The 13,499-nt window shown below is 42.5% G+C and overlaps 1 protein-coding gene and 1 non-coding gene across 2 annotated transcripts in view; both read left to right on the top strand.

The window, feature by feature from the left end:
- NEK11 (NIMA related kinase 11) overlaps positions 1 to 13,499 on the top strand; it is a 288,150-nt gene that overhangs the window by 217,123 nt on the left and 57,528 nt on the right. Inside the window, 1 exon segment of the mRNA XM_052650027.1 lies at positions 3,859 to 3,919. Within this exon segment, the coding sequence (XP_052505987.1) occupies positions 3,859 to 3,919 (61 nt within the window).
- TRNAC-ACA (transfer RNA cysteine (anticodon ACA)) lies at positions 5,724 to 5,795 on the top strand. Its single transcript has one exon. It is a non-coding gene; the product is annotated as a tRNA-Cys (tRNA).

Genomic DNA, 13,499 nt, shown 5'->3' with positions numbered 1-13,499 from the left:
TTTTATATATATATATATCCCAAGGAATTGTTCTTAGGTCTTCTCTTGAGTCAATACCCTAGTTTCTCCAACAACGTCATGAGCTGCTCTGGGTTAAGAACCCCAGTTTCTACTCTGTGCACATATAATGGAATGGCTAGGAGGTCAGGCCCTGGAAATACTGCCTGTTGCACGTCTAAAGAGTTGCATGAACTTGGTGCTATTATGGAACCAGGTTTGTGCCTCAGTTTTCTCAACTGTTAAATGGGGAGAAAAATAGCAAACCTGGTAGAGTTTAAATTAATTGATTTCATTAGAGTTTAATTAATTAAGCTGGTGCAACAATGGCAGATATTAATACCTTAATTAAAGTTAGTATTCATTCATCCATCTATAGTATTAGAGTTATTTCTTTCTGCCCTCCCCACCGCCATGAGCAGCGCTCCTAACTTCTGTGTTGGGAAGATGTGATTGATGTGTCCGGTCATTTGGGTGCTTCCTGCAGTCCTGTCTCTGGTTCTTGCTGTTTCTGTTGCATTGGTTCAACTCAGGTGCTTCCAAGGCTTTTCGCGCTGTGAGTGAGTGAGCACAGTGAGTGTCTGTCCTGTGTCCATCCTGTCCTCTTCTACTGAACTCTCTTTCTGACTGTGTATTTCCAGTGAGCCATATACTATAGTAAAGGCTTTGTATTACTTCATGTGTCTCATAAGAGCCCTGAAATGGAAACTGTAATTCTCATCACTTTAATTAAGGAAACTGAGGCTTGGAGGGGTTAACTTGACCAGGCCACAGGATTAAGAAGCAGCAGGCTTTCGAAAACCTCCGTTCCTCCATGTCCCCAGGAATGAAATACTTTGAGTAGGGGAGAACCCAGAGTTCAGGCCATTCTTCTGCTTTCCTTCCTTGCAAATCACAGAAGTTGAGGTGACCCAAACAGATGAGACGTAGTGTTTGTCATATGCCAGGGTCTGTGCTGGTGCTGGATATAAATGTAGAAAATACAGTGTTTGGTCAGTGACCTCAAAGGCCTACTTCAGTTATCTTTCACTATACAACAAAATGCCCTGAAACTTAGTGGCTTAAAATATGATTTCTTGTTTCTAATGACTCTGTGTTTCCAGGGCTGCATGTGACAGCTCTTCTGCTCCATGTGATGCTGAGTCCCTCCTGAAGCTACATGTAGCTGAGAACTTGTCTTGGGGGTCCACAGTGGCCTTACTCCTATGGCCAACGGTGGTGCTGGCTGTTGGCTGGGGAGTCTCTGTTTTCCTCCTGTGGCTTTTCATGGTCCAAGGGCTCTCCCTGGGGGATCTCTCCAGGAAGACAACCTGGACTTCTTTATGTGATTGGTGGCTGCCAAGAGTACAAAACAGAAGCTACATGCCTCATGAAGCCTAGTTGTAGAAGTCACAGCATTACTTCTGCATCTTTATGTGGCCCAAAAGCAAGCTACGGACCCAGCCACAGAGGTGACAGAAGATCGCCCCCTCTTGATGTGAGGAACGGCATAGAAGCACGGGGATGGGAGGGTGGTTGCAGCCACTTTGAAAGCAATCTACCATGCTTTTCTTGTGCATATGGCTCAGATGCACAGGAAAATAGGGTTTGAGAGCTGGAAGGCTCTTTAACCATCATCTGATTTAGCCTCTAATATCACAAGCTGGAATCAAGATTGCCCAGAGAAATATCAGTACCCTCAGACAGGCCACTGTAATGGCAGAAAGTGAAGAGGAACTAAAGAGCTTCTTGATGAGGGTAAGAGAAGGGAGCGAAAAGCCTGGCTTAAAACTCAACATTCAAAAAACTAAGATCACGGCATCCAGTCCCATCACTTCATGGCAAATAGATGGGGGAAAAGTGGAAACAATGTCAGATTTTATTTTCTTGGGCCCCAAAATCACTGTGGATGTTGACTGAAGACATGAAATTCAAAGATGCTGCCTCCTTGGAAGGAAAGCTATGACAAATGTAGACAGCATATTAAAAAGCAGAGACATCACTTTGCCAACAAAGATCTGTAGAGTCAAAGCTGTAGTTTTTCCAGTAGTCATGTATGGATGTGAGAGATGGATCATAAAGAAGGCTGAGTGCTGAAGAATTGATGCTTTTGAACTGTGGTGTTGGAGAAGACTCTTGAGAGTCCCTGGGACAGCAAAGAGATCAAACTAGTCAATCCTAAAGGAAATCAACCCTGAATATTCATTGGAAGGACTGAAGCTGAAGCTGAAGCTCCAGTACTTTTGGCCACCTGATGCAAAGAGCTGACTCATTAGAAAAGACTCTCATGCTGGGAAAGTTTGAGGGCAAAAGGAAAAAGGAGAGGCAGAGGATGATGGTTAGATAATATCACCGACTCAATAGACATGAGTTTGAGCAAATTCTGGGAGATGGTGAAGGAGAGGGAAGCTTGGCATACTGCAGTCAGTGGGGTCACAAAGACTCAGACACAACTTAGCACCTAAAAAACAACAATAATCACAGATGCAGAAACTACAACCTGGGAAGTCAAGTTTCTTGGCCTCGGCCAGCACAGTCAGTGGAGCAGCCAGGCTTGGATCCAGCTTGTCTGGTTGGCACCGTTACTTGCATATGCAGATGTGTGCTTTGCTTTGCTTCCTGCAGAGGATGTCTCTGCCAAGTTCCTGTCTCAAGACTGCCCCTGTTAAGTTTGGAGACCACAGAGTATAGAAGAACGGAAGGACCTGTTTTTCTTACTTCTGTTTCTGTGCCTGATACCTGCCTCCCTGTTCCTGGGCTGCACACTGGGGTGTTCAATTAGTGCTTTGGCCTTGCTGACCAACACTCACCAGGGATACCTTCTTCATCACTCTTCTTTGATTTGAGAAAATGAAGCAATGCAGGGTTTTACCACATGCATAAAAAGTGGCTGCCCAACCCCCACCACATGTTACAAAATGAAACCCAACACATTTATGTAATGTTTTAGGGTAATCTATTATACTACAGGGCTTCCCTGGTGGCATAGATGGTAAAGCGTCTGCCTGCAATGCAGGACACCTGGGTTTGATCTCAGGGTTGGAAAGATCCCCAGGAGAAGGAAATGGCAACCCATTGCAGTACTCTTGCTTGAAAAATTATACTACAGTGCATTTTTCTAAAATCCACAATTACTACGATATGAAATGTGTAGCTTGTTTTGAAATACAGTAGGTGAGCCATAAATTATTAATTTCTCTCAATATAACAAACCTGAAAATAATTAAGATCTTACATTCCCCTGATCATTATGATGCTGCTTTGGATATTTCCAGCCTTAGATGTTTATTTTGCACTAAAGATGGTATTTGTTATCAAGTACAGCTCTGGGATTCTCCCCCTCGAAATCCTCATGGGGGTGCTTGGCTCTTATTGAGAGTTAAATAAGAAGTACAGTTCTTAGACTTATGACTCCTTGAAGACCAGGGATTTCCAAAGAAGAATGGTAGAGATGCTGTCTAGAAAAAAATGTTCACTTGATTTCTGTGGTATTTAGTATAGATTGAATGAAACCTTTTCCTCTTCATTATAAAGTATTTACCATTTTTATAGTTTAAATAATATTTATTATAAAAATTTACAAAAGACAGAAGCACACAGAGGAGAAAATAAATATATCCCCTTACCCGCACGTTATAGTCGCACTGCTGTTAACATTTTTAGTTTATGCTCTTCCTATCAGAGAGGTAGACAGTAGACACTAATATGTAGATTGCCATGAGGGAGAAGATGTGGCTACCCATATAGAGTCTTCTTTTCAAAAAACGCAATCATACAATAAGTTTGCAACTAGATTTTCGTGTGTTTTCTCTTGCCTGCATGTAGCGAGAACATTTTTCCACATTAACCCCCCAGAGAAATAAATCTCTCTTGTTCTGACAGGACAGTGATACTGAAGCTCTGGCCAGGTGTTTGGAGCATGTGCTGGGCTGCACCACTCTAGGTGAGTAAGTCTCTTCAGATTCCAAAATATACTGATACCTACTGAATCTACTGGAATATCCAACAAGTAGAAAGCTTAGATATTTTAGTCTAACCTCCTCATTTGACAGATGAGACAGGCCAACAGAGGTTGAATGTCTGGCCCACGGGCCAGGAAATGCAAAGAAGAATTGTTTATCCTTGTTCAGTGACCCTGGGTGTCCAAGGGTGAAATCGTTAAATTCAGTGGTCCATTGTGATCCAGTGGTGGTCTGAGTGAGTGAGTGAGAGTGAAGTTGCTCAGTCGTGTCCAACTCTTTGCGACCCCATGGACTGTAGCCTACCAGGCTTCTCTGTCCATGGAATTTTCCAGGCAAGAATACTGGAGTGGGTTGCTATTTCCTTCTCCAGGGGATCTTCCCAACCTAGGGATTGAACCTGGGTCTCCGGGATTGCAGGCAGATGCTTTACCCTCTGAGCCACCAGGTAAGTGGTGGTCTAGGAGGATGCAATAATAGGTTTTACAGGTTTTCTGGGAGAGGAGTCTTTCTACCTCACCGGTCCTGTAGAAACACTACGTTCATTCAAGCTGGAAGTATCATCATTCTGAAGGTCAGCCAGTTACTGGAAGAGATTTGGTCTGAAAAACAGAGCTAAAATTTCTTTAGCATTGTTGGTCTTGAGGAATGGAATTGCTGTGCTTCAAAGATAAAACCCTATTTCTTATTTTCTTCCTTTTTTAACCCAACAAACCCAGCGGGGATCCCTTCCAGCACTGATGATAATTGTCACCTGACAGAAATAGGATATCAGAGGATGCAGTCTGTTGTCTGCAGGTTTTGCTTGCCCAGGTGGAACCTGCCCTGGATGGATGCGCCTTCAGCCCTGAGGGCCACCTGTATGCACTGTGCCAGGCCTTTGTGTGCAGGAGCTTGAGGGGCCCCAGGTTTTGTTATTCATGAGGGCTCAGTCCCTCAGGGATACCAAGGGATAATTTTTATAGGTCTTGGGTGAAAAGTGGTAAGATCTTTTTTCTTTGAAATTTGATGGTGAATTTTTATTTAAAATTTTTAATTGTGTGACCAAAAGCAGTCCCTTCAAAAGGAATCACATAAAGATGAAGTTTTCATGCGTGCCAGCATTCACAAATATTTTGTTAGGCGTGTATGCACAGTTTATAGCCTTTTTATAGCTTCTTCTGCATCTGTATGTGAGAAGCCTCACTCATAACACAGCTCCCCGGTTTTTTCTCCTGGTCATCATCCTGTGACCTGTTTAGTTGTCCAACAGTAACACTATGAGGTGCACTTATCCCAGGTTTCAAATTAGCAGACCAGGCAGGCTGTCCTTTGGCGAAGCACTCTCCATCTCTCTGGACCTCAGTTAGACTAGCTCAGTAACTTTCAAATTGGGTTCCTTGGGGATCTGCAGAAGCTAGCAAGGAGGGGGGACCCTGAGAAGAACAGGGACAGAAGCCCTGTCTAACATAGACCTTGGTACAAAAGAGGCCCTTAACAAATATTTTTAAATATTTTAAGAGAAATTAGATGCAGACTCTGCTCCTTTCCCAGCTTCAACCAAAATAGTTTCACTCTTATCTGTTTTATAAATTAGATTTCAACATAAGATTGTGTCTTAAAAAAAGATTCCACTGCAAAAAAATAAAATGCTGGATTGGATAGATGATATCTAAACTCCCTTCAAGACTGTATGATTTTATAAGTGAGCATTAGAACTTGGAATAAAAATACACATTCATCTCTGCTAGGAGTGCCACCAAAGTGACAGCAATGGAATAAAACTGATATAAACCTTCAGAATGGACTTCCCTGGTGGCTCAGATGGTAAAGCGTCTGTCTACAATGCAGGAGACCTGGGTTCGATCCCCAGCTTGGGAAGTTCCCTGGAGAAGGAAAAGGCAACCCACTCCAGTACTCTTGCCTAGAAAATCCCATGGACGGAGAAGCCTGGTGTCCATGGGGTCGCAAAGAGTCAGACATGACTGAGCATCTTCACTTCATTAAACCTTCAGAAACAAAGGGAACCAGAGAAGAGGTGGGAGCAAATGAGGGCTGTTAGTAACTTTGAAAAGACAGAAAGCAGATGGGTGAGTGGTGAGTAATTTAGGAACAGGGAAAGGTGAAAGCTAAACTCCTAAGTGTGTGTAGGAAGGCGGACAGGGAGGAATGGCCTGCCAGACACAGATATGAGGGGCAGCAAGCCTCAGAAACACCTGTCTGGGGAGGTGCTCATTGCAGATGAGAGTATGATGGCTTTCTGGATTCCAGGAGCTTCTTTGCCATTACACAGGAGCCATGAAAACATCCCCTCATGTGGTCTCACTGGGCCTGAGATTGCTCAGGTAGACAATAGTTGCTTTGCTCTAACTGCACTTTGGGAGATTTGTCAACCACAGTCCCAGTTAGAGCTTATTAACAGTCATGGTTTTTGATATATGTCTGAACGTTAACAGGATCCAAGGGGCGATAGAAGCTTCGGTATGTCAGAGTAAAAGCCCTGTCACTTAAATGGGAACCCTCCATGACTGACACTGAATGCAACTGTGTGGTAGTTCTATAGATTTCAAACTACCGCACAATTGCACTCTTCTCACACACTAGCAAAGTAATGCTCAAAGTTCTCCAAGCCAGGCTTCAACAGTACATCAACTAACTTCCAGACATTCAAGCTGGACTTAGAAAAGGCAGAGGAACCAGAGATTAAGTTGCCAACATCCACTGGATCATAGAGAAAGCAAGAGAGTTCCAGAAAACATCTACTTCTGCTTTATTGACTACGCCAAAGTGTTTGTGTGAATCACAGCAAACTGTGGAAAATTTTTCAAGAGATGGGAGTATCAGACCACCTGACCTGCCTCTTGAGAAATCAGTATGCAGGTCAGTAAGCAACAGTTAGAACCAGACTTGAAACAATGGACTGGTTCCAAATAGGGAAAGAAGTATATCAAGGCTGTATATTGTCACTCTGCTTATTTAACTTATATGCAGAGCACATCATGCGAAATGCCAGACTGGATGAAGCACAAGTTGGGATCAAGACTTATGGGAGAAATATCAATAACCTCAGATATGCAGATGACACCACCCTTTATGGCAGAAGGTGAAGAGACTGAAGAGCCTCTTGATTAAAGTGAAAGAGAAGAGTGAAAAAGCTGGCTGAAAACTCAACATTCAGAAAATGAAGATCATGGCATCTGGTCTCATCACTTCATTGCAAATAGATGGGAAAACAATGGAAACAGTGAGAGACTTTTTCTTGGGCTCCAAAATCACTGCAGATGGTGACTGCAGCCATGAAATTAAAAGATGCTTGCTCCTTGGGAGAAAAGTTATAACCAACCTAGACAGCACATTAAAAAGCAGAGACATTACTTTGCCGACAAAGGTCCATCTAGTCAAAGCTATGGTTTTTCCAGTAGTCATGTATGGATGTGAGAGTAGGACGACAAAGAAAGCTGAGTGCCGAAGAATTGAAGCTTTTGAACTGTGGTGTTGGAGAAGACTCTTTAGAGTCCCTGGGACTGCAAGGAGATCAAACCAGTCAATCCTAAAGGAAATCAGTCCTGAATATTCATTGGAAGGACTGATGCTGAAGCTGAAACTCGAATACTTTGGCTACCTGATGCAAAGAACTAACTCATCGGAAAATACCTCGATGCTCAGAAAGATTGAAGGCCGGAGGAGAAGGGGACAACAGAGGATGAGATGGTTGGATGGCATCACTGACTCAATGGACATCAGTTAGAGCAAGCTCTGGGAGTTGGTGATGGACAAGGAGGCCTGGCACACTGCAGTCCATGGGGTCACAAAGAGTCGGACACGACTGAGCAACCGAACTGAACTGAACTGATAATTGACACACTTCACTCACAGGCAGCATCAGCCTGTGCAATGGCAATATCCAGTTGCCCATTGAGCATGCCAGGTCTTAATTGTCTTCCACAAACATTTTCAAGAGCTTCTGTCAACCCTGGACAAGAGAGGAGGAACAACAGATGCAAATATCCTTCTGGTTCTTTGGACCAAGTATGTTGTAACTGTTGCCCTAAAGATGATGCTGGCAGCAGTTTACTCCAGACTGTTTGATTTCCATGTGAAACAGGGGCAGGGATGCCTCCCCTTCCTGTGTCCCTAGAGAGTTGAGAGGTTGGATGAGAAAACATTTGTGGAGCTTCAAGGGATCCCCAATTAGAAGGTGGCTTTTTGAATTTCAGGTTCAGTGTCTGAGTCTCCTGAACACATCAAAGTCAGGTTACAGCCTTTAAACCAGTAGTTCTCACGCTTAAACAGTCATCCGAATCACTTAAAGGCCTTGGGAAGATGCAGGTGCACTGTGTGCCTTAGAATTTGTTTCCAGCAAGTTCCCAGGTGATGCTGATATTCTGGATCCAGACCATACTTTGAGAGCCATGGATTTAATGCCCTTAAGCCCTGAGATTCTTATCCTGCACATCCACCCTAATTTATAATTCAAACAAAATGCTGCTGCTGCTGCTGCTGCTTAATTCAAACAAAATGCTACTAAAACTAAAAATATATATATTTCTTAAAATTACAGAGGACTTGATTATAAGCCAAAATGAAAATAGCTTCTTGTAGGAATTTTCTCCTTTTTATAGTGATGTCAGTATCTGCTGGGCTATCTAGCACTGTATACAAGAGTTACTGAGCTGTGTTGGAACCAATATTGTATTTTTTCATCATCCTAAGCATCTGTGTCAGACATTTAGGGGGTTCAAGGCACTGTATGAAGATTCAGATGTTGAAACCTATTTGCAACATGGTCCCAGCCACCAAGTGTGGTCCTGGATAGACCAGCACAAAGCTTTGTAACAGTGTCACCCACTTGGTGCTTCTTTTATGCATGGAGGACATACCCTCCCAAATGGAGGCACCTCATTTCTGAAGCCCTAAACTCCCCTTAAAGTTCCCTATGGAGTACAAGAAGGCAAGGCCAGTCATGAACAGAATGCTGATCCTAGGTAGAATTAGGTGAGGAAAGGAGAACAAAACACTTTTTAAGGGAATAGGAAAGGCCAGAAATGCCTGGGGCATCTGGGGGACAGCCAGAGATGCAGGCAACAGCCATTTCACTGAGGGCAGATGCTTCAAAACATGAAGCTTCTATGGTTGAAATGTGCTACCTATCTCTCCACCTCTCCTTCTTCCCTACTATGTTTATAACACACATATGATTAGCCAGGTATCACAGAATGATGGAGAAAACAGGGTCCCTCCCTTGATGAGCTCCCAGTCTAGCGAGGGAGCAGGTAATTACAGGGCATTGTGAAGAGGACAACACATACTGGGAACAAGGGAGGTGGTTAGGAGGGATCCACTCTGGATATGCAGCAAAGCTCTACAGAGGAGGAGAAGGCTTATGATTGCCCAGGTCCATGAGGACCAGGACAAGATCTTATTCACATCAGTGTTTTCAGAATCTGGCACATAGCCTGGCACACAGAATTTTCAAGAGTCATTAGATGAATGAATGGAAAGGTAAGTAGAGTATCCAAGTGGTCAGAAAGAGGAAGTGTTCCCTACAAAGGATCAAGCAGTAGAGGGCTCAGAAATATGAAACAACTGGGTGTATCCATGGAACTGTCAAGAAGGCTGGTGCTGCTTCAGTGTAAGGTGTGAGGAAGGGATCAACAAATCTGGATGCACAGGACCAAGCCTATGCGGAACCCTGGTACCAGGTTAAGAATCTTGAACTTTATTATGTGGACTAGCATACCACTGGTTCTTAAGCATGGTCAGAAAAAAAATCAGCTTTAACAAACAATAAGGAGGATGTTTTGAAAGAAGTGACTTGAGATGGGGGACTGATTATGGGCTCTCATTCCACAGACAACACATGGTGTTGCTATAGTAACTGTTCAGGCCCATCACTAGCCAGTAAAGGCCAAAGATGACCTCTGCTTTCCTTTAAAAAGGAAAATTCTGTCTCTGTGTTTCTTAGTAACCAGATTAGGAACCGAGGCAACAAATGAAGTTTAGCCCTTTTAACAACTAGGAAATTAGCTGTACCTCTACAGAGCAGTCATCAGCAGAATGATACAAGTCAGGTGAACTATTTATAAAAAGGCTTGTTTTGTACCTCCAAGCAGGATGTTGTCATAGAAGTCATTAGAACCCAAGAGATGCTTCCAAACCTCACTCCCCATTATGATTTCTTTAGTGTGTTAACATGTCTGATCAGTTTGGCTTTTTGAAATTTGTTACCCTTTAGTTCTTCCATTGAACGTTGGTAATTACTGTTTAATCTCCACTAAACAATATGACTGATAGAGACCAGAGAAGACATCAGGGCTTTGGAATCCCTTCAAAACTTCCTTTGCTTAAGCTCTTCAGACTCCAAGCTGTTAAATGTAGGGATGACTGACAGCCATTTAACCTTGTACTCTTGTGTTTTTCACCTTGACAGAAAAGAATTTCATGTAATAATTAGAGTGATTTCAACATAGTGTCTTATCTTTGGTTACTGACACTTTGAAACCACTGCATTTGGAGGAGAGGAGGGATATTTTCGATTAAAAACCACTTGGATCATTTTGATGTGCATGCGCAAAACTTGCCACTATCCCTTCTGTCTTTATACATTTATATCTGATAAAAATTTAATAGTTTCTAGAAGTTCTTTGAAACTTGAAAGATTAAAATAGATTCAGAATTAGTGATGATTTACAGAGAAGCTGCTATATGCCTGCTACCGTGCACATTCATTTGGCATGTGTGTGGTGATGGGAAGGAGGTAGAGAAAGACTCTGTAATTTAAACACATTCCTAAAACAGTACTATTAATCACTCTTAGTAGCATCTTCTTAGCAAAGAACTTTCTATATTTTCCTATTGTCTACGAAAAAGTTCCAGGAATCAAGTTTACCTAGCTAAGAAAGAAACTCAGCAGTTGTTTATTCCTTTATTACTTGCACATTAGGATTTCATCAAAGTTTATATACTTTGTAGAGGAATAGTAGTAGATGGCAATGATGTGTTAGGTCTGGATCCTGCCATTAAAGGCTTAAGATTTCAGAGAAGAACCAAGACACGGGCCTAAATAACTATGTAATAAGATAATAAGAATTCAGAAAATGGGGGAATAGCTTTTAGTTGGGGGATGGAGCCACCAAGGTTGTTTCAAGGAGAAGGCAGCATCTGAGACTGTTCATGATGTGAGGATGGATGTGGCCATGAAAAGATGGAGAGGAAGGCCCTGCAGGCGGAAAGGACAGGACAGGGAGAAACAGAGCCAGGAACAGGTAGAAGGAACAGGCTGACTGAGAATGGCAAGCAATTCAGACCATCACACTGGTGAATATGGCATGAACTGTCTTGGTAGCTACTTTTTATTATTTTTGCTAAGCAAAGTCTTTTCTTTGTAAAAGGTAGTTATTAGGATCTTTAATATCCCATGCTTTTTTTATGTGGAAATAGTCACTGCCATTGCACTTGACTTAGTGTTCAATGTATTAAGCTGAATTATTACAAAAATATTAACACCCCCTTTTCTATCATATGTGTAGCAAAATATGTGTAGTCTGTTTTATGTCTATTAATTCTGTTTATTGTCTCTTTTGGATTTTTGGTGGGGGAATTTTTTATTTTTTAAGTAGGCAAAGGTTACTTGACTTTTATATATTCTAGCTTTTCTGTTGTTTTTTTTTAAAGTTTTTTGGCCTAATTTTTTCAAATATTGTTGGTGTACAATTGACCAAAACAGTATAAGTATAATCTAAAAGTTTTTCAGATGTACAACATAGTGATTCAGTATTTTTATTTATTCCCTTCTTTCTTTATTGAAGTATAGTTGATTTACAATGTTATGTTAACTTCAGGTACCACAGCACAGTGATTTAGAATTCAAATTCTTTTCTTGTAGGCTATATTGAGTATAGTTGTCTGTGCTATTCAGTAGGTCCTTGTTGGTTATCTATTTTATATATAGTAGTGTGTATGCATTAATCTCAAATTCCTAATTCATTCCTCCTCCACTGTTTTTTAAGTGTTTTCAATATAGCCTCCTAAATTGCATTCTAGAATTGCTATTGTCTTATTTTATACACTTGAGGTTTTTACACCAATAAAATCTATTTTTTACATTTAAGTTATTTTTTGTATTCCAACTCCTGGATATTATTTAATCCTGCCTCTGTTTTTGGCCTACTGATCTAGCTTCTTAATCCTCTATCAGTACTAGAGTGTTCTCATTACACTGCCTTTATGGAATGTTTTAATGTCTGATAAGACATTCATCTTCTAATTTTGATATTTTTTTCAAATATTCCTATCCTCTCACATGCGTTTTCTCACATGAATTTTAAGACTTTTTATCTATCTCCAAAGGACATCTACAGAAATGTAGATGTCTATTAAGGTCTTTACAAAAACTTAGCAACATAGTTCTACAGCAAACATGAAATAGAAACATTCTTCATATATTAGTTTCTTATCCTGACCCTCTGTAAAAACTCCGTGCTTAAACTGTGGCTGTATTAATGACTACTCAGAAACACACAGGCAGAAAACAGCAATAGTCCTCGGTACCTCTCGTGGTTTCTGTGGGTCATGAATCCAGGGGCTGCTTGGCTGTGGAGTGCTGGTTCAGGGTCTTCCTTGAGGTTGTAGTCAGATGTCCTTAGGACAGTGATCATGGGAAGACTTGACTGGAGCTGGAGGACACCTCTCGGCAACTCACTCACTCACTCACTTGCACTGCAAGTTGCTGGGGCCTCAGCTCCCCTCCACATGCGGCTCCTTAGGGCAGCTTGAGCATCCTCAAGGCTACAAATGATGGTTGTGGAGCGTGGCTGCCAGGCTCCCCTGGCTGGAGCCCCACCCGTCTGCATGGCCTTCTCAAGCTCCACTCTTCCTCCATGCAACTTCTGATAGTAAGTCTGGGGAGCACCTCAGAGGCTGGCCATGTGCCTGCTCCCTGATGGCGCGGAGGCTGGGAAGTGACCTTCTGGCATCTATAGCTGCTTTTGTGGGTGCTGGACTCTGTCTCATGAAGAAGAGGATTCTCCTACACAGGAAGGGGGAATGTGAAATCTAGAATAATAATGACTGTGTATGCAGTAACGATAAGGCTAGACCTTAAAAGTGCCTAGACATGTGGAGGAGAGATGGCCTGGGCAGTGTCCTGTGGATACAGCCCCTCTTTTGTCTTTCACAGGAGTAGGTGATCAGCAATGGGGGGAGGCGGGGTATTCTTCAGTTCTTTTCTGTGCTGCTGACTGCAGAAGAAGCTGTTTGCTTCGGCAGCAGTTTCAGGATTGATGCTGTATGGAAAGGTAAGAAGCTGTCCAGTGTGCTCTCCTGAATAGACGCCAACAGCAGTGCCAGCTGGCGATAGACTCCATGAAATGCCTACCTGCAGAAGTGGAAAACCTGGTCCTGAATCTGCTCAGCTGAGTGTCCAGCTGAGACTTGAATTCCACACCATCAGCTTAGAAGGGGTGAAAGGGACACGGTCTCTTGTCTTCCCTCTTGGCCCCAGAAGAGGCTCAGTGATGCTCCTGGGAGTGTGTGCAGGCGGCACAGATGGCCATCGAAGTGCCTTTCAGAGAGAGGTGGGTGTTT

The sequence above is a fragment of the Budorcas taxicolor genome, chromosome 1 (assembly GCF_023091745.1).
Source record: "Budorcas taxicolor isolate Tak-1 chromosome 1, Takin1.1, whole genome shotgun sequence".
Lineage (NCBI taxonomy): Eukaryota > Metazoa > Chordata > Mammalia > Artiodactyla > Bovidae > Budorcas > Budorcas taxicolor.
Note: the sequence above shows the minus strand (reverse complement) of the source record. Positions and strands in the feature narration are given on the sequence as shown.